At 37.7% G+C, this 26,087-nt stretch overlaps 2 protein-coding genes across 2 annotated transcripts in view; both read right to left on the bottom strand.

The window, feature by feature from the left end:
- The window catches only part of LOC141365335 (echinoderm microtubule-associated protein-like 5), a 145,422-nt gene extending 131,300 nt beyond the window's left edge, over positions 1–14,122 (bottom strand). The window contains 1 exon segment of the mRNA XM_073869567.1: positions 13,608–14,122. Coding sequence (XP_073725668.1) covers positions 13,608–13,804 — 197 coding nt within the window. The 5' untranslated portion in view covers positions 13,805–14,122.
- A 5,539-nt stretch (positions 14,123–19,661) lies between these two features.
- Positions 19,662–26,087, bottom strand: part of LOC129417476 (inositol-tetrakisphosphate 1-kinase) — a 67,786-nt gene continuing 61,360 nt past the window's right edge. The window contains exons 8-11 of the mRNA XM_055172176.2: positions 25,348–25,513; positions 24,322–24,389; positions 22,129–22,291; positions 19,662–20,086 (exon numbers count right to left, since the gene is read on the bottom strand). Of these exons, the coding sequence (XP_055028151.1) occupies positions 19,785–20,086; positions 22,129–22,291; positions 24,322–24,389; positions 25,348–25,513 (699 nt within the window). The 3' untranslated portion in view covers positions 19,662–19,784. The remainder of the gene's footprint in view (positions 20,087–22,128; positions 22,292–24,321; positions 24,390–25,347; positions 25,514–26,087) is intronic.

Here is a 26,087-nt window from a genome sequence, read left to right as displayed (position 1 = left end):
TCAGTTTTATTGTTGTCAATTAATACACGTCTTAATTCATTATGTTGTCAATATATTGCCTGTATCAGTAAGTTTGGCCACTGCCTGACATCATCTACCCAATGTTCCCTTTAAAAAAATATTCATAGAGGTTTAGAACCACATGAGGATGAGATAATGATGACAGAATTTTCATTTTTGGGTGAACTATCCCTTTAAAAACTTGGACTAAAGTTAAGCCCTCTCTGCGAAATCGCCCCATAATGTTCAAACTGTAGTCTAGTCTAATCTCTCTCAATATTTCTAGTGAAACAGAATTTGTTCCTGCCATACAAAAATAAGAGATAAAAGGAGGATACAACAGGATCAGATCATGTAAAATTTTATCCAATAGAGAGCAAATCACGTGCATGGAATGATTCATCACTTGCTTTCCAAAGCCATATTTCACAATGTTTCCCAGTGTTTGTGCTGTACAGCCTTTTGGCTTTTATAAACTATAAGAGGAAGGAAAGCTTTTTTGAAGGCATCCTTTATTTCTAAAGAAGCTGTCTTATGATTTTGGATCAATTTGTTATGTCAAATGCATATTAGAAATCTTAATGACAATTTAATTAAACACAAATTTATAAGAGAGATTCTTTAAAATAAAAGATTAATATACTATGGTGATATACTGTAAAGACATTTTTATAACTCAAAACTTTCCAGTTCACAAAGACAATCTATGGAAAACTACTTATTTAGAAAACCTTAATTGATAGTGATTATAAACCCAGAACAGTAAGGCATGTGAAATACTGTATACCTTTACCTACTTAGTAGAGGCAGTCGGCCTGTAACGAGTCTCACGGCTGGCTGATTGAGATGCCCTTGAGCAAGGTATGTTACCTCTATTTGCTGCCAGGTACTGCAGTGATAGCTTCCCACTGCTGTCTGTGTGTTCATGACTGGCAGTGTTCACTACCCACTGGGATAGGTTAAATGCAGAGGTCATATTTCGAGTATGGGCGGCCATACTTGACAATCACATCGTCACTTTGACTAATATATGTCCTTTTTAAAATATAAGCAAATTAAAAATCTTTACACAGTTCTCATTGATCACATTAGTGAACATTGTAGTACCTAGTAACTGTTCTATAAACTGGATGGTGTCTTACTTTAAGAAATTATAGTAATAAAGCGCAATGTTCACGCTTAAAATCCATCAATGTTGTTTACTGCTAATTTTGGTAATAACTATGCACCAGGTCGAATATTTTAATTATAATGTAAACCTGCCGTATTTCCACTTTGAAACAAATGTTTGTGATTAATAATATTATTTATAAATGTGCCCCAATTTCAAGTGCTTTGTATTTTTAGTTTTCGGTGGACAAAAACTAATATTGACATTATGTTTTTGTTTAATAAACACATCTTGGGCCCTATTTTAACGATCTGAAAGTGACTTTGTGGGCGGATCTTGGGCGCTGTTGCTATTTTCCCGGCGGGAGAAATAACTCTTGCGCCAGGCGCAAATCAATAAGGGGTTGGTCTGAAGTAGGTTCATTATGCATAGGTGTGGTTTGGGCGTACGTCAAATAAACCAATCAGAACGTCATCCAACATTCCCTTTAAACGCAAGTGCGCAAGTTCCATGGCGGGTTGCTATTATTATGACGGATTTACCAGGCACATGCCAGGAGCGGTTCTCAGCCGAGGAGACCGACGTTCTTGTAAGAGCAGTCAAAGACAGAGAAGTTGTTTTGTATGGGGAAATCCACCCAAATCAGCATCGGTTAAACAGGCGTGGGAGGAAATATTTACAATTGTCTCATCAGCTGGCATCCCCAGGACGTTGCGCCGCAAGCGATAAAATGATGTCAGGAGACGGGGGAATCCCAAGCTTGCCAGCATAAATCGGGCACGCCGTGTAACGGGAGATGGATCTGCCTCTACACATGACTGACGCCAGCAGAGGACATCGCTGCGTCCACCCTCACTGCTGAAAGCCAAGAAACGCTAGCAGTCCAACCCCAAAGTACACTTACAAATCAAGTTCACATACATTAAGGTTTCTTATGGAAACATTTTAATTATTATTTACATAAAATAAACGTAATACAGCCACACAACCATCTTATGAAAATATTTTAATTGTTATTTGCATAATAATATTTTAACGCAGCCACACAAAATAAATAAAAACTATCACCACAAAGCTCACCACAATGATTTCCCTTATCTCATGTGTTAATATTTTTTATTGTAACAATTTATGATTTGCAAAAATAACTGTTGCATCTGTGTAGATTAGATAAGCAAAGTGTGTGCGCGTTGTGCACGCTATACATTATGGTCAAGCATGCGCCCTTAAAATAGCATAATGAACAACGCGCAACGCGCCACTGACTTTAGACTAGTTTTTTCTGGTCAGTGGCGCAATTGTTTTTTGAAACTGCAAAATAGCATCAGGGATGGTTTGCGCCAGAACACGCCTCCTTTTTTGCGCTGAACCGCTCAGGGAGCGCAAGTTCATTCCCTAGTTTGACGACGTGCGTCAGTGGAGGGAAAAACCTGCTGTGCGCCGGTGCAAAATACGAATGATACATGCGTCACTGACAAAGTCAATTGCGCTGGGTGCAAGATAAGGCCCCTTAAGTTTTTTAAAAAACAAATTCAATTTTGCTCTTTATTCTTCTTCAAAAATCACATCTGACAATAACAGCAAAATTGCGTAAAAATGCATTATGGTCTCATTTGTTTACATAGTTAGCATATTTGTACATGTTTTTATATATTTGGACAGACACTAAATCCTACAATATCAACTTATTTATATATTTTCCTTCATCAAGTCATTTTACATATGAACAACTTTATATGCTGAACAGAACTAAGATCGGCTGAATGTTTGTAAATGTTTATAAGAGTTTAGTAATCCGACATAATCCATATAGGGACTTGGGATTTTAGATGCTGATATTTAAATTTCAGTGCTTTTCAAATATGCATGTGAAAGTGTACAACCACACGTTATGTACAAATATTAACAAGATCATGTTGGAAAAAATGGTAATGTTGCTATGGTGGTGTAGATGTGCATAAATCACAGAAATTGGTCTACAAAGGATCATGAGCTAATGGAGTTGAAGGGCTCTATCATACACCTGGCGCAATGCAGCGCAATGCGTGACACGAGTGTCTTTTGCTAGTTTCAACCCGCCGCAATTACCATTTTCACATTTAGCGCCATGTTGTTTAGCAAATGCATTTGCGCCCAATTTTGCACCCATGGTCTGAAACGAGGTGTGTTCAGACGCATTGTTGGCGCGTTGCTATTTTGAGCCAACTAAAATAGATTACCCATTGACCAACAAAAACCTAGTCTAAAGTCAATGGTGCAATATTGTCTTTGTTATTTAAAGAGCGCGTTATAAACGGGACGACAACGCGCGTCACATGGATGCGCAGCAGCACATAAACATTTTAAAATATGAAAAGGATTGATTATGAGATGTTAGAAGGCGTAAAGAGCTGCTTCCCCTGTAGCCTGGTAAGTAATTAAATGTTTTGCTTTAAACAAATGCACATATTGCATATCTTTTTAAATGTTTTTTAAATGCTACCCACGGATTTATTATATATGATGACTTTGTACCTGTGGTTATGGTGAGATGAGAATGGTTTTTAAGTAATGCTTTTCAAAGCACTCACAGCGCTGAAGGCTCTCCACATGTTTGTAAATTCTTTATCTCATGTCTGTTACAAATAAAGTATTTTTAGAGTACAATACACAACTTTTCTTGCATATTTGTAAATAATTTTTTGAGATAACACTGATCATGTAGGCTATCCATTTATTTACAGCGAATACAAGCATGCTAATTTTACTTACATGACTGAAAAAAACGGCTTTTAAAGGTTTTAATCCAAAAAAATACAAATAATTTTAATACAAATGAAAACAACGCAATTGCAATTTTTTACTATCAATTGGTAGTCGTCTTTCTCCGCTTAGTTTTTCGGTTTACAAATTCCGCCATGTAAATAAGAAATCGGCAAGGCACCAGCGCAACTGGCTTTTAAAGAGGATGAGAGCTGAGACTCTCGTTGGTTTATTGCACATTACGCCCAAAACACACCCATTACTCATTAAGAGAATAGGAACAACCCTTTTAGGCCGTGCGCTTTGCGCACAAACCATTTTTCTTGTTGTTAAATTAGCAAAAGTGGCATCGGACATGCCCATTTAGGCCCTGTCCCAAATGGCACACTCCGGACTTGTGGTCCTCCTCAGAGTCCACACTTTGATGACATCACGTAGTCCCGACTTTAGGGACCCTTGATGCAAGCCCACCTGGGTGCACCGGAGTCGTAGTTTGGGACAGACTCGAGCGTCACACCGGAAATAGGTAGAGTAGTTGCCCGTCAGTGTGAACTCCTCCCTTTCGTCGTCTGATTGCTCTTTCGCAAGGACTCCTGGGTTGGTAAAGTGTGCGAAGCCTGCTGCAGTGCAGGCTTCGCTAAAAATCGCATCAAGGGTGCAAAGGGGGCGCTGATGAGCACACTTTGGAGCGTAAAAATGACAGATGGCACACCCTACAGATTCGTAGACTAAGTGGGCATGCGCAATTTAAGGCCACGAGACCGAAAGTACACATGAAGTGCGCCATTTGGGACAGGGCCTTAGACCGTGCGCTTTAGACAATAATAATAATAATAATAATAGATTTTATTTATAAAGCGCTTTTCATTCCAAAGAATCTCAAAGTGCTACAATTAAAAATATATACGACAATGCAAATAAAGTGCAACAATTAAGTACTACAATTAAAAATGAGAACCACAATGCAAATAATAGAATAATCAACATAAAAAAGCCTTTCTAAAGAGATAGGTCTTCAGATATGCTTTAAAAAAGTCCAGGTTTTGTACTGCTTTCAGTTCAATGGGGAGGTTGTCCAAAGCCGAGGCGCAGCTAAGCAGAAAGCTCTGTCCCCCATGGTTCGGAGCCTAGTGGTGGGAGACTAAAGAAGCTGGCACCAAGATGATCTGATGTGCTTAGATCGTAAAATAGGGCCCGAAGAGTTGATATTAGTATTAATACCCTCATCCAGTCTAAAAGAAAATGCGCTGGTGTATGTTTGAATGATGGATATACAGAGGTGTATGTACTGTATCTGTGTTAGATAAACAGATTTGAGATAATGAATTAGAGGGTGATTGTTGCAATCAATGGAGATACTCGAGAGAGAATAAGAGTGAGAGAGGGAGAGAGAGAAAGAGATGGGGGGATTCCCTGCTGAAGTGACAATCCATTGCTATGAAAAGGGGAAGCCTTGCTGATCAGTGTGAAGGAACGGTAGGAACAGAGCACCCGTCTCTCAGCATTAGCATCACTTTTATGGGCTCAAACACGCATGACTGCATCTTGTCAACATACATGCAATGTGTTTACTATTCCCAGACATGATGCAAGTGTGTGCTCATCCTGACACATATTACATGCACTGAAATGCACTCTATAGTATTGCATGCATCTATATTTTGTGACATTTAAAACTATTCATAAACTGGTTTGTAACAATGGTTTATGCTTCACTTCAGAATAGAAAAACCAGGCCTACAGTAACTGTACTTCTTTTCAGCACAGAATTAAGTGTTCAGATCAACAAACTTACAATCTACAATGATTTTTCACATAATGACAGTAGAATTCTTATTGTGAGGTTTTGATGTAAAATTATGATAGCTACACTGTACAGTAACAAACTCTATCCAATACTGAATTTAGTAAGTGTCTGAAAATGACCATTTTGACATGACACCATTGAATGTTGCGTGATGTTATATTGCAGTACAATATCTCTTGATGTGCACTATATCATCCGTGGGAAGACGCACTGATTACAGTCTACAAACTAATCTTGTGATCGATATAATAGCATACGATTTTTGAAGGGTTGCGAATCTAAACAACTCACTTGTCGCATAAAACACAAGCAAGATCGGCATCTCTGTCTAGTTGAAGGTTGTCGCGAAGGTCTCTCCATCCAGATAACGCAACACCGAACCGATATTGATTTTCATTCTTTCTCTCTTCTTTGACCCAAACTCTTTTGGGGTCGTGTGGTTGGCCCGTACACTTACAGGAGCTCTCTTTGCCGACACAAACAGTGGCAGATGATAAAGAGTAATCGTAGTCCATTAACAAGCGAGTATACACTAACTTCCGCATTTGTCCAGACACTGTTGTCATGTGGTTTTTACGTCAGTAAAGGCGGTAACAAAGGGTAACGTGGATATTAACGTGGATATTAACGTCATTGACAGGCGACTGCACTGCCCCGTGTCACAGTTAAAAATGGCAATTTTCTCACAATTTACAAGTAGTTGAAAACATTAGAGATATTGTAAATAATCAGTTTAACAGACATATAACACTGGCCTACTGTTTTTTGGATATTTTACTGCAAATATCTTACAAATTGTACCTTTAACTAGCATATAGTACTAACTTAGCAGTCACAACTTTGTTTTTAGCATTGTAACAACATTGTAAAAGGCTTTATGCCCAGCTGCACTACTTCCTGAACTTAGCCAGCTCCTTGTTTCCTGTCTTCCATTATTGGACAAACTGATTAATCCAGGTGTGCCTGACCTCAGTAATCACAAACAAACTGATCAATCCAGGTGTGCCTGACCTCAGTAGTCACAACAACAATAATCAGACACACCTGGATTAATCAGTTGGTCCAATAATGGCAGACAGGAAACAAGGAGCTGGCTGAAGTTCAGGAAGTAGTGCAGCTGGGCATAAAGCCTATTAATTTAATGTGTACTTTAATGTAACGTCACAGTGGATGTTAGGTCAAGATTGGCCTGTTTTCCAGAGTTATTTTGCATGCACAAGGTTTATTGGTCATTTATAAGGTCATTACCATGTACAGAGATCTTATTATTCATCTATGCCTAGCTAAATACAATTTTACATTCTACGGCACTTTTAAGGTCTACATCAAAGACAAAATACCCAAAACAACTTTGTCTCATTGACTTCCCTGTAATTCAATACGACTGTCATACTGTCCGATACATCAAAAAACATTCATTTACAATATTATTATGTGTCTCACATACTGTATGTCTCAGAAGTATGGCTGATTTTCACAAGGCAGTGATTTGTGCCTCTAAAGAAGGTTTTCATCCATAAGCCATAATAGCAATAGTTCAATCACGTTAGGTGGAGAGCTGCCAAGCCCTTTGACAAAACGCTAACAAGCTGAGTCCGCCCAGAGGGGCCTATGTAGAAAGTATACAAATCTGACATTTAATCCCTGTGGCAGTTGAAACTTCAACGCACATACAGTACACAGTAATCACAGTCGAACCCAAACCCTTGATTGCCATTTGTGCATTGTACGTACGCACATGATCTGTAGTAAAACTGACAACCCCGACTACAAACACACAACGTCACACGCTCACACACTGTCAAACACTCATTGATACTATAAGAGTAAGAGCATCAGAAGGCAGCACAGATTAAGGATTACAGTAGAAATGGGCGCACATGGCATACAGATGAACTCCAGTGGCAGAAATGACCGGGAAAGCTCCCATCTGATTAGATCACATGGTTTAAGCGAGACACAATATCCATCCCTCCCCCCTTGAGCGATGATGTCAGTCCGTCACACATGCTCATGTGGCTGGCAATACACCAAGCATCTCGCAAATGTTGCTGAAGTCTCCTAATCTCTGTTTTAATAAGAAGTGAGCCACTTCCACAGCATTCAGCCTCCAAAATCTTTCTGATAAGAAACATTAATCCAACACTAATAAAAACTACAAGGCTGTTTAACCTAAAAAAAAATGCACCAGATAATCCACGCAGCAGATAACCGGAGAACAATGTTTTCAGTCATTTTTCATCACACTTCATTCTCTAGTCGCTATCCACCTCTATTAATTTTTTAAACACCTGTAGTAAAAACAAACAGCCATTGCGTGACAAGTATGCACCTGTCTGTGAAACCCGTATGCTCATTGCATTGTTATTCAGAACGTAAGTTCTTTTTTAATTGCTAGAACAAAGTGATTTTCATGTGTGCATTCATGCAGCGATGTACACAAAAATAGATAAATGAGCACCATGTCTAAAGTAATTGTTTTATCTGAGCTCTAAACTTCCAGTCTGATTTGAATGTGATAAGAGAGACAGACTGGGTGCTGTGAAATGATACAGTAGAACAAAACTGTAAATGAAAATGACTCATTAAAATAATTACTTTTACATAGTGTCTGAACGCATGCAGTTGTATGTCTTCAGTGTCTGTAAATAACCACCCTATTAAAGTAAAAATCCACCCACTAAGTCCACCCACTAAGTTTTTTTTATATTCTCATAAATCTGAAGCAGTGTCTGAATCTGAGCTTTTTTAAATGATGTCAATGCCGGCAAGCCCGCCCACCTACCCAATTAAAGGCTTTTTGGGAATGCTAGTAGTTTTGAGCTGAAATTTCAGCTTATTTTACATCTTGTTTAAAGGGGCATAATAGGTCCCCTTAAAGGTGGATTGTGTAACCTTTAGAAGGATCTCATTACAGAAATGCAATAAAAATATTCATTACAAAATGAACTGTATTATTTATTACCGTAGAATGAGCTTTTTTATCTACATACACCACAGGTCCCCTTACATTGATGTCGCCGCCATGTTTCTACAGTAGCCCTAAATAGACAAACTGCTCTACAGATGGGTGTGCGACATAGCAAAAAATATCAAATCTTGATTGGTTTAGGCAAAATCACGATTTCACAATTTTATCACGGTTCTTTTTCAAGACTATTTTGTCATTACTGCGCCTTAATACAGCCATACAAATGCCCTCATTTAAAAATGCAGTCTAACAAATATATGCATGGAAAGTGCACGAACAGCACGCGTACAACAGCGCATGCATGAGAAAATATTGAGACAGGACACTCCACTACACACAATTACACAAAGGAAATAGACAGCATGTGCACACACACTATCGTTTTCTCTTCTTTTATTCTTCCAAGAACAGCAAGCTGTGGAGCATTTTTTTTTTAATTTTAATAAGAAATCATTTGTATTGCGTTTGTGTTGGAACACGGCCATCCGCGCTTACCCACGGTCAGTATACTTTAAAAGCTCCATGGACGCGTGAGCCGAACTGTAGCTTCACTATGCGTTTTCGAGGAGAAAGTAAACTAAGCCGTTGCTTGCAATTCACCACTAGCTGGCGCTAAAACTTTACAGAGTGGATGTTTAATTATTCGGTCAAAAGACTATTTGTTTAATTTCTATAGCGCCTTTCCCATGCTCAAGGAAGCTTTACAAAGACAGTTAGAGTACAGCAAACATTATACACGAAAAAGAACAAAGAAATATATGGTAATCATTTGCTAAAGTCAAAACATAAACGATTGCAGTTGCAGGTATTTATATACACACAGAAAGCTAAAAAAAAGGAGACATAAATTATGACTGATAGTACTGAGCAAAGAGATAGGTCTTATTAGACTTGATTTTCTGAAGTGATGTTATTGTTCTAAGAGCCAGGAGCAGTGAGTTCCATAGCTTAGGGGCAATAACAGAGAAAGACCTGCCACCCATAGATGATAGTCGGAATCTGGGTACACACAGGAGCTTGCAGTCAGAAGAATGAAGAGAACGAGGAGGAGTATAGGGAGAGAGTAATTATAAGAGATAGGAGGGAGCAAGACCATTGAGAGCTATGAAAAATGCTGGGTTATTTTCAACCCATGGTTGGATCAAAAAGGGACACACCCACTGTTGGGTTATAAATAACCTATGCTGGTTTGTTTTGACCCAAAATATCAGGTTTTATTAACCCATAGTTGGATAAAAATCTGACATTTTAGGTTAATTTAACCCAACCGTTGAGTTTGTATCTTTATGACTTAACCATGGGCTAGAAATAACCCAGCATTTTTTACGGGTCGTCTACAAAAGCATGTGAAACTTTGTCTTGTAATGCAAATTGTCCTCTAGATAAAGTGAGAATACCTCAAAATTTTAAACTGCAGAATAAAGTCTTAAAACAAAATACCCTGAAGCATATAATCCATTAAAATAGAACATATTATGAACATATAAAAATGCCTGGGTTATTTTTGACCCATAATGGGTAAATATTGGACAGAACACATGCTGGGTTAAAAGTTGACCCAATGCTGGGTTATTTTAACCCAACTGCTGGGTTATTATACCCCATGGATGCATAACAACAACCCAACATTAGGCCATTTTTAACCCAGCACGGGGTAATTTTTAACCCAGCACGTGTTCTTTCCAATATTTACCCATTTTGGGTCAAAAATAATCCAGCCATTTTAGAGTGTATTATAGGTCTGATGCATTGTAAGACTTTAAATTTAAGATTTACTAATTATGGTAGAGATTCTGATTCCACCTATAGCAATTCTTGTCCCTTATAGTGATTTCATTAATGATTCTTTAAGTTCTTGTATAAAAGCTTCCCAGAAAAAGCCTTTTGCGCTCAAGTTTGTTATTTTAAATGTTGGAAGTGACGCGGTCGTGGTGCGCACGCGGTGCAACGCTCTAATTTTTTCCAGGCGCGTCCACACTGCATCGAGATAAAAACAACTTTTCAGAATACCGCAAGCGCACCACAGGTCATGTGACAAGAACCAACCAATCAGCTTCGTTACATTTTGCGTTACTTTAAAACCTCAGCAGAAAAATGGAGGAGCTGCTCATAGTTGCGATCTAACGACAGACGCCTCAACTGCACGAGCGCTTTGAAAAAAAAGGAGAAAGCGCCGCGCCTAGCGTTTTCCAGGTGATTTTAGGCATTAATTAAAAACAGTAAATCAGCCTTAAACTCAGTGTCTTACATTAATGTTTTATTGCAACCAATTCTGTTGATATATATAATTTGACAAAGTTGCCAAACTAGTTATGTTAGGATAACATCATAATTTTAATATTTTTCTGGGTAGCTTTTATACAAGAACTTAAAGAATGTAATAATCATTAATGAAATCACTATAAGGTAGAATCAGAATCTCTACCATAATTAATAAATCTTACATTTAAAGTCTTACAATACATCAGACCTATTCTAATATGTTCATTATGGGGCGGTTTCCCGGACAGGGATTAGACTAGTCCTAGATTTAAACACTTTTAAGAGCTGTCCAAACTGAAAACAACTTTCACTTACAGATCTTAAAATACATCAGGGCCCTTTGTTTTACTTCAAGATGCACACAGGTAATGTTTTTAGTAAGGCATGTTGTTTAAAACTAGTTATATTTCCTAATTAAACTAAGGCCTAGTCCTGGATTAAGCTAATCCTGGTCCGGGAAACCGCCCCAATATGTTCTATTTTAATGGATTAAATGCTTCAGGGTATTTTGTTTTAACACTTTATTCTGCAGTTTTAAATGTTAAGGTATTCTCACTTCATCTAGAGGACAATTTGCATTACAAGACAAAGTTTCCCATGCTTTTGTAGACGCTTGAGGCTGTTTTACAGTACAGATTTAATGCAGAATGGGGACAGATATCAGCAGTGCTTAACACGGCCCAGCGTGATTACACAAGTTCCTTAAAAGTGTGAATTCAGACCAAATCACCATAGGATAAGAACAGCATCATGTCTGTTAAGTAAAATAGGGTCTCTCACCCTCCTGTAGCAACCTCTCTCTCTCTCTCTCTCTCTCTCTCTCTCTCTCTCAAGCTGCTGTTCAACATCTGTAGCTCAACTTATCCTCTACCCCCCACTGAACATTTTACTCAAGGGCAAATATAACTGGAAACCAGCTTTACTACCAGCTACCAATGCAATGTCAACAGCCACTCAACAAACAATGGCTTTAAAACCTGTGTCCTAAGTATGTGACCTGGTGTAATTTTAGATGTTCCCTTATAGAAGTAGGTACATGATAATATCTCTCGATTAGTCTCTCAACTGATGTACTGTAGGTGTCTTGAATGTATAAATGTAATGTAATGGTGCAGTATTGTATGCTTGCTTAACACATGACTGGCTATGTATTAAAACACTTGCATTGAAGATTATTAGACCAATGGGTAACAGTGCACTGCTGTCATATAGATGCATATGATATGCATGAATAGCACATAATGGCTCTTTCAGAGAGTCACATTCTGATAGGCTACTGAAGTAATGGATGAGACCCTATGAGACATTTGACACACAAGCACCCATAGCTCACTTGGAGGAGCCAGTGAATAAACTGAGCAAAGGCACAAATGACATATTGCCAGCATTTGCATGAGAAATGAGGAGCTTTAATTTAAGCATTTCAACTATCATGGTATCTATATACAGATGGATACGTTGTGTCCACAAACCCATTCACAGAGATGCAAGGTAACCAAGGTCAGTTTCGCTGTCGCTTAATTAATAATGGAGAATTGAGGCAGATGACCGGCGGCGAGGGCAGAACACCACCCCCTTCAGCTCTCACTAAACGCCGCACACGCACAGGCGGACACACCCACTAACACAGACGCACGCACACACGCGCAGGCGCTCCTGTAGGATGCCCTAACCTTGATGATCATATAGCGCACAGAAGATAACGCACAGAATGACGATGCCTTCCATCAATGCACGTTTATCCTTAAGACATTACAGAATTAGCATTATGATTGGCACATCCGTATGACATTTAATAAAAATGCTATTAATTTAATCAAAATGTCCTGGAGTTAGGTATTACATTTTATGCTATTATTCATTTACATTATAGCTAATAAACATATCCACACAAAAAACAATTTCGATTAGGCTATAATGTTACACCTTAAAAACTGATAGATTATCTGTGCTATTCAACGATAATTATATTTAAAATTATTATTATTTTGAATGATCAATTCGACCAAATTTACTACTTTACTACTAAAACGTTAAATGTTACATTTTATACATTAAGTATTGTTCCATTTTTGATAATTTTAGAAAATGTGCGTTCACAAGCTATCTGCACAGCATACCTATCAAAAATACCACTGCTGGTCTGAGAAATGTAAAGGTGAATTTAACACAGCCACATTTAGAAAAGACAAACAACCTTAAAAGAGTCTTTAAAAGCGCATCACAAAGGCACTGAGCGCGTTGGAGTGAACCAGAACGCACGAACGCATTTTAAAGTTTAACTACTTTAAACTTTACGCTCATAATAGTCTACATGGGATGCTGAAAAACGAGATGCTACGCGCGTGTGCGTATACCACCATTTAAAAAAATAACTTAAAAACGCGTATGATGTGAACGCGCCTGTAAGTTGCAGTGGCGCTGTCCAACACGCGAGCTTCCTGAAGGTGATCGGGAGATCAGATGAGCGTGACGGGGATCACCTTTCTTCAGCCTCGCGTGCTGGACAGCGCCTCCGCGGAGCAACTTTACCCTCAATATCTGCATTTTGGCAAGCTTGTGGTTTACTATACTAGGCCTACAGCAACAACGACCATGTATTAACAACAACTGTTGACCAGTTCAGTACTTTCTGTGATAGTTTTTGTGCAATTGGTGGGATACATTTACACGCGCTGTAAATTCGTTCAAAAGCGTAACTTGGATGTGCCTACCTGATAATGTCATCGTTGTGTCCCAAATAAAATTTCTGCTTGTGTTCCCGCGTGTTGTACACAACTCCGACGCCGGCGACAAAGTAGACGATCTCCTTAGCGGACGTGTAGTACAGGTTGTTGCGGCACTGGTGTCCTCGGTAGCCGTAAACCCACTCCAGTCGTAGGTGACAGTTCGGTGCTGTTCGGTCAGCCATGTTCGGACGGGGTTTGCAGCGAAGCGAACAGCTGGTGTTTCTTCATTCACCGTGGCGACGAGCCGTCATTCAGTCCCGTTTATCCACTCAGTTCGCTAGCAGCGCAGCTTCGTCCGGTCAAAGACAAACAAATCGACGACATATTTTTGTTGTGAAGTACACAACTTTAAGCTGTTTGCATAATGTTGGTGCAATTTTTTGTTTTGTAAATCGGCTTTGAATCTGTCGTGTGCTAGTTGTGACATGTGCGAGGCGCGAAGCTACTCTCCGTACTTCTTATCGGACCGGTGGCTTTGCTCTAGTGACATGTCAAAACCTGGGAACAAGGATTTTTCGCATCAGTTAACTGGGACCCGCCAATGATAAGCGACGGTGGTAATGGACAGAATGACTGACCAATCGTGTGTTCAGGATCACTTGAGGAGAAAATGTGCGGACCAATGGGAGGAAAGAAAAGGGCGGCGTTGTTTCTAAGCTGTGCCAGACATTTAGCTCAAATAGTAGACTGTGTCTATGTGAGTGCTTCCACATATTTACTGTATTCATGCAGTTTTAACTGTACTTTGACCATATTTGTTTTTATATCAAATAGATTAATTGCTTTAATTGTACACTCTCAGAAAAAAAGCCACTAGGACGGGTATCTTTTTAAAGATACTTTCTAATATGTACCATTTAGGTATAGATGTGTACATTTAAGGTACCAGTATGGTTCTCAACATTTTTTGGCATGCGACCCCCCTTGTGGTGCATCCCTTCTTGGCTGCCCCAAAGAAAGTGTATGACATAAAACATTCCAAAACTTAAAGGGACACTTTTTGAAAATATGCTCATTTTCCAGCTCTCCTAGAGTTAAAAATTTGATTTTTACTGTTTTGGAATCGCACTACCACTTTTAGCATAGCTTAGCACAATCCATAGAGTCGGTCTTAGTACATGTAACTACAGAAGAGTCAAGTTTTAAAATGGGAAAAATATTGAAACTCTTTGGTTATTTTTTAGATGTGATGCTAATAGGGCCGGCGTCAAGGGGGGGCATTCGGGGGCCATGCCCCCCCAAACAGGTTGTTGTGCCCCCCTACACAGTTTTTTATTAAATATATATCAAGAATAGTTAAAATAAAATAAACATTGAATGTTTCATGACTTTTAATGTAATCAAATGAGAAAAATATAGGTAATATATTTTATTTTAATTAAAATCCATCCGTTTCTCTGATTGGTTGTATTGTGGTGTCTCATGCGTCTTTACGTCTTATAGCATATTTCTGACTTGATAGGCTACTAGCAACGTGTTTTTTCGCGGCATTTTATGGATCGTGTAAAATATGGATATTAAAACATTTAGAACAAACCAGCACCGCCTGCTCCAACTGACTTCATGCAAACACCGATTGGCTCAAACTTGGAGATTAGAGGTCGAGATGGAATTTTCAAATCTACAGGACACCGCGAGGGCAGTTTGTTGTTGCGTCGAGCAAAGCGCGAGCGCAACCTTCCGTCAAAGTTCAAAATAGTTTAACTTTTGTGCATAGTTTGTGATCTTCTGCACTTTATACGGGAAATGACTGTACCAGTTGTATGAGTGTGTGCTTGCACTGTATTTGTTGTTTTAATGCCTTGTTTTTGCAAGTTATTGTTGCTAATTGCGTGCCCCCCTGTTAGTTATGGTCTGGCGCCGGCTCTGGATGCTAATGGTCTAAACAGATTCAATGGATTGTGCTAAACTATGCTAAAAGTGCCAAATGAGAATTTTTATTTTTAGTTGAGTGTCACTTTAAAATTTACAATAGTGTTGTTGGTTAGTAGTCTTAGTTTTCTGAGTTTTAATAACACCGAATTTATGATCAATTCATGTATTTTATTAATTGTCATTACACTTACATTGTCTTTATTGAAAGGAAATAAAACTTCATCTTAAATACTGTTTTATAAATGTCAGGAGAAAAGTCTTATGTGGAGAAAGTTCCATATTTCATTTAATTAGCCCATTATTAGGTATTAAAGAATTTTGATGGACAATTGAGTGATGCCTGCTTGTACAAATCTAGCTCAGCATGATGCCAGAGCATTTGTGTGTGGTCACTAAGGTGTTCAAAGTATTTTTAGCTATGGCTTTGCAGTTGCTTACTGACTCCACCTCAAAAAAAGGTGCTTCACGATGCCACAGAAGAACCCTTTTTGCTGAATGGTTTCAAAAGAACCTTTAATATCGGTGTCATGACTCTGTTCTGTTTCCCTGTGTGTAGTCTCTTATTTTGAAGTTCTGTCTATCTGCCATTGTGCCATGTTTTGTAGTTCTTTTGTTTCATTGGTCTGCGTGCTGATTGTTCCCCCAAGTGTTTCTCATTTCCCAGTGTATTTAACCCCAGTGTTTGCCTTGTCTGATGTCGGTGATTGTTATACGTAATGTTCTCTCTGTCTGTGTTCACCCGTACATGTTCATTTGGATTTACTTTTATATATTAAATACTGCACTTGGATCCTCTGCTTGCTTAATGCAACTACATTACAATCTGTCTTGGTCCATATAAATCAATCAGCCATAACATTATGACCACCTGCCTAATATTGTGTAGGTCCCTCTTTTGCCACCAAAACAGCCCTGACCCGTCGAGGTATGGATCTTTCAATCAGAACCAGCATTCACTTTTTGAGCAATTTCAGTTACAGTTGCTCGTCTGTTGAATCGGACCAAAAATAAAAGGCTCCTAAAATTTTATTTATCAGTCTGTATGGCTCCATAAAGGAGTTTTAACACCCACATAACCTTTCTATTGCATAACAGGTCCTTTATAGTGGAAAACAGGTGAAAAAGAAATTGTTTCCTAAAAGAAAAGCAGACTATAAGGTTCTTTAAAAAGAATGAAAAATGGTTCTTCTGTGGCTTTACTTTAGAGAAGCATGCTTAACACCTTCATTTTTTTTATAGTGTGAGTGTATTCTGTACCTTTTTATAATCTTTATGGCAAAAACTGCACTAAAACGCGGCAGCACATCTCTTAGAGGTGAGCTATTTGTTGTACCATTCCCAACAAATAATGTTTATGTCTGATGTTTACTATGTGGTTGCCCCAGCAAACACTACTAAATAAAGGCACATTGTGTACTGTAAATTAGTATTAGTTATGTGTAATTATGCATGTAGTTTCAAATATGAGAACCAAACCATGTCTGGGAAAATATTTATAAATACAAGGAATTTAGTTGGTAAGGATTATTTTTCTATTTGATAGCACAATAAAGGCAAAATTACAGAGACAAAAGGTAAAGCTGTATCAAAGGCTGTCATTCTCACTATACCTCTCACAGAGCTAAAATCATTTAGGTTATACAAAACACAACCTTAATCTCAACACAATTCACATTAATCATATAAACCTATTCCAAATATCTTGGAATAAACACCAAGGACAAACAAGAGGCTGAACATCCAATGAAAATAAAAGCAGACTATTTCAATGTTAACATGGCTTAAGATCTTTAACATGGCATTTTAATAACAGCCTTTGCATTTGTAGTCTATAGCAGTGAAGCAGACATTATAGAAAAGCACAGTTTCCCTATGAAAAAATATTCATTTTAAATACGTTACATAAAAATGGACCCCTTCAGGACAAGAACACCGTCAACATAAGGTGCTCGTGGTTGGGAAGATGGTAGTCAAAGTACAGTAGATGGTAAAAACTGCCCTGCATTAACGCCGTCCTAGTATACATTACAATATTGTAAGTCCACTGTCTTTGTGTTAAAAGGTTGTTGATCAAATACGTCTCTCTTAATGGGCACTAAGTGGGTGAAACTTTATGACACCTTAAAGCTTTTAACGTAACACTAGTAAGGTTGTATTTGTTAATATTACTAAATGCATTAGCTAACATAAAGTAACAATAAGCAATACAGTTTATCTGCACTAACTAATCTTTGGTAATGTTTGTTAACGCCAATACAGTTATATAGTACTATTATATATAACTATTATGTGAGTTCATGGTGCATTAATTAATGTTAACAGTTACAAACTTTTGATATTAAAATGTATTAAATCGTTCCCCGCCATTGACGAGTTATATCGTCAATTAAGAGAAAACATTTGCATAAAAAACGTGTTCCTGACGACTTTTTATGTTAATCTGCAATATCGCGATTATCCACTAGATGGTGCACGTACCCAATTTATAATAAAAACTGAATCAAAACGTTATTTACTAATTTTAAACTCTGTGTATGTTTTGATAATTGTTCTGAATCTGATCTCAATTCCTTCAGAAAAATTCAATTATTTCAGTATTTTGCTAAAAAAATTTGTTATTTTTAAAGAAAAATACCCATATTTAAGCAGAGAAAAAAATATAGATAGTTTTGTTTGTTTGTTTATTGCTTGTTTGAAAGGAGAGGGTCTGTTCTTTCATTTGATGTATGTTTATATATTTTTAGAAAAAAATTCCTGGAATGCATTTTGTGAAACTTTTCTGAAAATCACAAAAAAAGCTGGCGGGCAACTTTTCAAACAATGGCTGGCGGGGAATGAGTTAAATACTGAAAATAGCATGAACTAAAATTAATAAATGCTGGAGAAGCATTGTTCATTGTTAGCTAATGCATTAGCTATCTTAACAAATGCAACATTATTATAATGTGTTACAGTTTTTTAAAGAACTTGTGCAAAAAAAAGAACCGAAAAGCAGCGGTATTCAACAACCCCAAATCAAATAATGATGTTATTAATTTGTATCAATTGCCAATTCTTTCACCGCATGGTTTTATTTACAATTCTTATGAATTAGTGCTAAATGTGAGTCAATCTTTTGAAACACTTTATGGCTGTTAACAAATAGTTTGATCAGTCTCCAAATCAGAAAATTATTTAATATTACCTAGCTAACTGTATGTCTGTATAAAACTTAAATACTTTGTATTAATTAATCATTTTCAAACAGGTTAGCGATAATAGACAAAATTGTTTATATTTCCTTCTAAAGCAGGAATGGTAAGCAATTAACCCTTTGAAAAACCGATGTCTCTTTCTGTGCAACTAGAAACAAGAACAAAAAAATGTATACGTACATTAAATCCATCTTGTACAGTTTGTTCATATATTTGAAAGATATGTACTAATCTGAAGCTCAATGTGTAGTCACAAAAAATGACTTGTACTGGATCAAATACAAAACATAGAACTTTTTAAGGACGGTTTGCTTAAAAAAATTACACACTCACGTATGTACACACATACACACACGCACAAAGGGGAATGTCAAGATATCCTCTTGCAACTGTGTAACAAAACTTAACACCGACAAATAACAGATTTAGCAACATGTATGTGAAAAATTTCAGGTGTCAAGTTGTGGAAGTACGAAATAATCACGGAGTGTCAGAAAATCAGACACAATGGCATTCAGTCTAGGAAAGCTGCATGCTGTTCCATGTGGCCTTTAGTTAAGAGCAGGTTTGGAGACGATGCACAAGGTCTTACACTGTGAATCATCACACTATGGGATTGCCACTAAATATAGAGCACAAAGACATTGTAGGTGTCCTGGCGGTGTGAATATTGTGTGTGTTCAGTGTCAAAGACTGTTATAGTTAGCCTTTCTGTAAGCAACTAGAGAAACCCTTTTAAGCTCAAATGTCCGATCATACTAGTGTGTTTAGTCGACTCAACTTCCACTAATTTCCCTACTTTGATTCAGAATAAAACAGATTTAAAAAATACCACATATCGGGTGATCAATATTGAGTTCCCGAAAGTTCACATTACAGTACTGAGTTATTGGACTAAAAAGAAAGCAAATAAACTATTAAAAAAAACATAGGCGTAGGAGAAAGAGGCCAATGCCCATTATCAACATCATTACAATTATTCCCATTATAGTTTATTTCTGATTACAGATATATTATAGTTATTATTGTTAATGTATATTATTCACTTTGTCTTCACAATTTGTTCAAGGAAAGGCTGGGGGCTCAGGGGCAGTCATTGCGACGATGCTTTAGTGGCTATTGTGGACACACAATGCTGCTGGAAGTTGGGGGACATGGCCGTGTTGCAGCCCAGTCTCTGACAGGGGCCCTTCAGACCACCCTCCCCCTCCACAATCCAGGGGCTGCTGTCCGACTCCTTGGCCAGCACACTGCAGCACTCCTGGGATGGGGCACCTAAAGTGGATTGGAGGGTGGAAGGAGGCAGACCTAATGGGTCACTGGAAGAGTGGTCTTGAAGGACGCTGATGATGTGGTTCAGGAGGTCATCGAAGAACTGAGGAACACCCTCATATCCTGCAGACAAGAAAGATAAGGTCTAAAAATTGATGGTTTCTTGAGCTTAAAGTGTCAATGACAATAATACACATCTTCTGTGAAGACATACAGTACTGTGCAAAAGTCGTAGACCAGAATGCCAGAATTAGATTTGTTGTTTTTGCAACGCTACAGTGATCATATATAATTGTTTCTCAGGCTCTTTAATGGAATGCATCCAGAAAATACAGGAAATGTGTATATAGTATTAAAAACTGTATAAAAATGTAAACTGATGTCTTAAGTTTTTAGGGTGAACTCCCCTTCCACTTGAGCAATATCAGGAAACTGCAGGATCTCTTAAACTTAAATAAAATTAAATCCTAATTTCTAATTTAAAAAAATGCTTAAGATGTGTTTAGTGCCAAGAGAGGTCACACTAAACACATTCCTAAAGAAGACATTTATTCCTGATTTTTTTTTTTTGTACATATTTTCAGTTTTTTCTGTTTGTATCTTAATAAACTAGATTGAAAAATAAATATGGATGAACATTAAAACTTCTAAAAAAAACAAGACTGGTAGTGGTGGCCTAAGACTTTTTGCACAGTACTGTATATGTAAATTTTAATGGAAAAAAATCACTAAAATGGCCAAATAGTAAGGAAAAAAGTTTTTTTTAGATATCTTTTGTTCAGGTGTTTTAACATATTATTAATATCTGATAAACTTTTGTCCACCAAAATGAAATTCTGAAACAGGTCTATGGTCAGTAAGTCTCAAAATGTATATGACCTAACAAATAATACTCAAAGAACAAACGCACTGAGTCCATAAATCATTGAAGGGGGTCGCACACCGTCCGCGCATCTCAGCGTCGCGTCTAGGACAACTCGGAGGTATCGTAAACCGGAAGTGCACATTAAAAAGTGCGAGCTTCGTCAGATAGCGTCTACTTCAAAATGTAAAATATACGTTAGCAGCCAATGTTAATCATTAATGATTTGGGACAAATATAATGTTATTTAATGTTAAACTATGTGAGTGGCGCTCTGTGACGCAACAGGGATTTAAGAACTTCCTGAGTCGTAGCTGGGCGGTGCAGACAGGCGCCTCCTGTCGGCGCCGGTGTGCGTATACTCATAGAAAGCAATGTGTTTGAGTTTTTTTAGAGCGGTGCTGCGTGACGCTGAGCTGCATGGCCGGTGCGCGACCCTCTTTAGTTATAACATTTTAAATTAAAATATTTCGTTAAAAAATTATTTTTAAAAACATCACTACACACTAAAGTTAAAAAAGTGAAAAAGCATAATACAACCCCTTTAAAATGTTTCATAAGGTGTTTTTTAAGTTTAGTAAAGTAAGAACCTGGCACAAAAATTCGGTGGTGCACATAGAGTACGTGTGCACTTTTCTGATGACAAAAATTGTGTCATGCGCACTGTACAGGTACCCTTGCGTACCATAGACTGTGGTACGCAAAAGTGAAAAGTGAAGCCGCCAGTGTCCCGATACAGCGCTGACATCTTGGGTCTTGAGTCTACGCAGTAGCGATTTCGAGACCAGTCCTGCGCAGTAGTGAGCAGGAAGTAAATCCGCAAGATGAAGGCCCCGCTCTCGCAGAATGCGCATACCACAGCTGTCAATCATGACGTCACACCATCGTTTTTATAGCAGAACATAACTAACTAAAAACAAACTTATTTTACACTTGAATTTACATCAGCGTGATAAAAACTATAGTAAATGACAGAAACCAGCTTCGGAAAAAAGATAATTGAAGTGTAATTAAATTGTTTAGTTGGTCTCAAGTTCCATTGAATAACACGGGGGAGGCGGGGTTTATGACCTATACTGGGACCAGTCTCTAGGGGGCAATCAAGACATTTTGGCCTTACTTTCAGGGCTTGTGCGGCATGCTTGTTTGGTACACATAAAAAAATGGGCTATACTTCGGCCTGTAGTCTGAGCTGGTGGGGGCTGGGACTCGTTTACATTTTCATGGATTCCACATATACCCAATAAAGGTGTCGGGTGTATAAACTGTATTTAGTGGGATGTTTATGTGGAGAGATACCCACCAGGGAATGCATTGATGTCAATGACTGCGTGTTGGCCCGTCTGGTTGTTAATGATAATATCAATGCCAAAAAGCGAAACTCCCAGAGATTCCCGCAGGGATTTACACAGCTCCCTGATGACATCATTATTAGGTGGCTGAGATACACCTTCCACGTTGTCTCTCTAACAAAACAGAAACACGAGAGCAATAAATTCAGACTCAATATTAATATGTTCAACAATGTATTTGTAAACGTATCTGGTATACAGGATTCCCACACCTTGGTTAACTTCAAATTCAAGGATATTTCAAGGACTTACCAATACCCTCAAATTAATGTGGGGACACATTTTAAAGGGATAGTTCACTTTAAAATTATTTTTTTTCTCATTTACCTAATATTGTTCTAAATCTGAATGAATTTCTCTTTTCTGATGAACACAAAAGAAAATATTTTGAGAAATGATGGTAAACACACAGCAGTAAGTAACCATTGACTTCCATAGTAGGAAAAAATTATTTTGGAAGTATTGTGATAAATGACTAAGAAAATATTTTGATAAATGATGGTAAGCACACAGTTGACGGTACCCATTAAATTCCATCACATTTTTTGTATTCCTACTATGGAAGTCTATGGTCACTATCTGCTGTGTGTTTACCGTTATTTCTCAAAATATCTTCTTTTGTGTTCATCAGAAAAAAGAAATTCATACAGGTTAAGAACAACATGAGGATGAATAAATGATGACAGAATTTTCATTTTAAAGTAAACTATTTCTTTAAGAGCAGGGTTACATTGTTACGTTTTCATGTGTCAAACACAACTATGCAAAAAGCATTTTGGTATGGAATTCTACAAAATAGAAGCATATAGAAGATAAAAGCATTCAAAACTAACAGTATAGCACAAGCGCTAAAAATAATTTTTATGACGTCCCACTACAGAGGGAAAAATATGGATTTTTTTCCAGAAAAATTCTTGCACAAAATATATTCAAGCACTTTCAATGACCTGTATCTATTTATGTTTATTTTTTAAAAATGTCCAGGGGCTTGAATTATTTCCCCCAGAATCACAAACTTTTTTTTAACAATTCATTTATTGAGACGTAGTCTCAGCCTCAGACGTCACGCCCACAAACTGTTGGCTGAACGTCTGATGTTTTTCGTACACTTTTCTGGAAACCCTGTGAGAATGGTAAAGTCGTCTTTGATTGGTTGAAAAAACCCGGATTTCCAGGAGACGCGAGTGTCGTGATTAGTTTCGGTCCCTGGAAAACAGAGCTCTGACGTTCCATTGAGGAAGAGAATCAGTCGTGTTCACTTGGATAATAATGAGCAGTTATCATGATCAGCTAAACATTGGATTATCAAAAATATGCAAAGTTCGCAGCATAGACTCTCTAAAAGACGTCCAAGAGTTTTGCTTGAGGCAGTCTTTTTGAGTGGAGTCAAAAAGTTCGGTTCTCCTGAATTGCTTGTATGTGTTAAAAAGTGGAGAGATATGCTTCAAACAGATGTTTAACGGGAGCGTTTCATTGGTGTGGCTGTTGATGAAGTGCACAACGTTGTTCTATGGTGAGTAATGTTGTTTATTTAGATGCTACTCGGTTGCGGCTGGTTATTTCAATAACTGACTTGTTGCCAGCCGGCTCCTTATTGTGGGGAGTCCGAAACGTGACGCTAGATGAAACAAACTGTGATTGGTTGTTTGACATGTCGGTCAAAAAGCTCGTGGGCGGGCTTTGTCCAGAAAAAGCAGCGAAAAACACCAGACCTTCAGTATTGAAGGTCTGGCTACGCGAGACTAATTGAGACGCAACAAATTATCCCAGTTTATTTCAAAAATATTATAAAATGAAATAGTTGGATCTCTTTTAACATAATAACAATAAATAACATGACAATAAAGGAAAGACACTAATTAACATTAAATGAAAAGAGGAAAAAAGAAGAAAATAATTATAAAATTAAGTAATTTTTTTTTTATAATAATTAAAAAAAGGCACAGGTCAATTCAGATATCAAACCAAGAAGAGTTGAAAGTAGTTGAAAATAGTCAACCAGGAAGCAAGTATAAAAAGGGGTAACTTGGAAAAAAAACAGTAATTGGCTAAATGATTTAGAATCACAAACTTTTAAGGATTTCAAGGACCCGTGGGAACCCTGGTTATAGATGACTAAACTTTATAGATTATAGCATGCTTACAGATGTGAGGTCAGACGATGACTCGGGCTTGGACACGTTGTGGCTATTGAAGAAAATTGCTTTTCTGTCTGCAAAGGTGCAAAATAAAAACCCAAATTAGTATGACACACAAAAAACATGTTCGGTTCAGCAAATTCACATAAAAAAAGAGATGAAGTGTAAAAGTGTAAGTGCGCAAAAAGCCACTAGACAGCAGCAGAGACTCGTGATTGGGTGCGCAGATTTACTGGGCTTTAGGAGTGCCAGGCAAACAGGGAGAGGGAGGGGGAGAGAGAAAGAGAGAGAGAGAGAGAGGAAAAGAAAAACAAAAATCTTGTGCCCGAAGGCCTCTGAGATTTATAACCTCCACTCAAATAGCAATAAAAACGATTGATTTAAAGTGAGACAGCAATCTACCACTCAGCTTTCTTTCTTTATTCAGACACAGAGTCACAAAGTAATATTTATGGTGTACATCTATTAATCCTCAGAGATTTAGCTCACTAAATTTCCCTTTTAATGGATACGGTAAATGCCATTGGACATTGTTGCTTAAAGAAAAAGCAAAAGATGTTTAAAGTCACCCACACACACACACACACCTATTTTACACCTCAACAGACCATCATGAGCAGCTAAACCTGTATAGTAACTCTCCGACAACGTGCCACTCATTGTTTTTAACTTGCATATAATTATACATGTATTACTTATTTCAGCAAAGAGCTGTTCTCCTGAATTTGCATTAAACTAACAGGTTGCACAGCCTCTGACCATAACTGTTTTACATGGAACTCCACGGAAATTAGCATAATATGCAAACGTCTTTACAGAGGCCTGTGGAGAAAATACGACGTGACTCATTGAATAAGCACTTCTGCTGACTGGATGACGGCACAATTTTATAGTCAGTTATTCACAGGTATCTGGGTTAAACAGCAGATCTTCTCTGCACGTAAATCATATCAGAATCAAGCATCATGGTTGAAAAAAAAACACAGAGACTTTCATGGACATTTTGCTTTGAGAGAGATTAAGCCCACTTACCGGATGGTCCAGAGGGGAAGTTTTTCAGCGATGGTCTCTCCACCAAAGTGTACGACTCCCCGACCACAAACACCTTATAGAGCACAGCGTTGTGGTTTATGAAACTCTGAATAACACAAGGGGGCTTTACATCCTTTAGGTCCTCAGCACTGAAAATTATAGCCATCTGCACAGGGTCAAAGAGAGGAGAAATGATAAATCTTAATGCCCTGTTGTTAATATCAAGCACAAGGGCTAAAACTTAATGTCAGTTGGCGCCATCCTATGAGCTCTAATGCCCTTTTCTTTTTGAAATATACCTCTTCTTGTCCAAAATCTAAAACTGCATTGGATGTATGCTTAATGGAAAAGGCAGAATGTATTTTGACAGATTTATCTGACAGAAAAATACTAGGAATTTATATCTATATCAAAACTGGGTTTCTGGGAATTGCAGGGGATTAAAATTAAAAATTAACAATTAAACAATTAAAATGTAAATAATGTGCAAAGTAGTTAAACATTTTTAATGATTAATAACGTTATTGGCTTCTAAAGTAGGGAGTCGACTCTGAATTGCTGAAATAATTAATCATATAGTTTGAATTTTCTGCCTGCCTCTATTTACATAGATACGAAGACTTTGCATAATAATCTCCGCTTACAGTCTTGCCCGGGAGAAACGAAAACTGCACACAGACACTTTAGCTAGTAAATGTATAAACATCATGTCCAGAAGACACAGTGTTTTCAGCTGTAAG

This window comes from Misgurnus anguillicaudatus, chromosome 7, assembly GCF_027580225.2.
Source record: "Misgurnus anguillicaudatus chromosome 7, ASM2758022v2, whole genome shotgun sequence".
Lineage (NCBI taxonomy): Eukaryota > Metazoa > Chordata > Actinopteri > Cypriniformes > Cobitidae > Misgurnus > Misgurnus anguillicaudatus.
The sequence above is the reverse complement of the archived record's forward strand: the minus strand, read 5'-3'. Positions and strand labels throughout refer to the sequence as shown.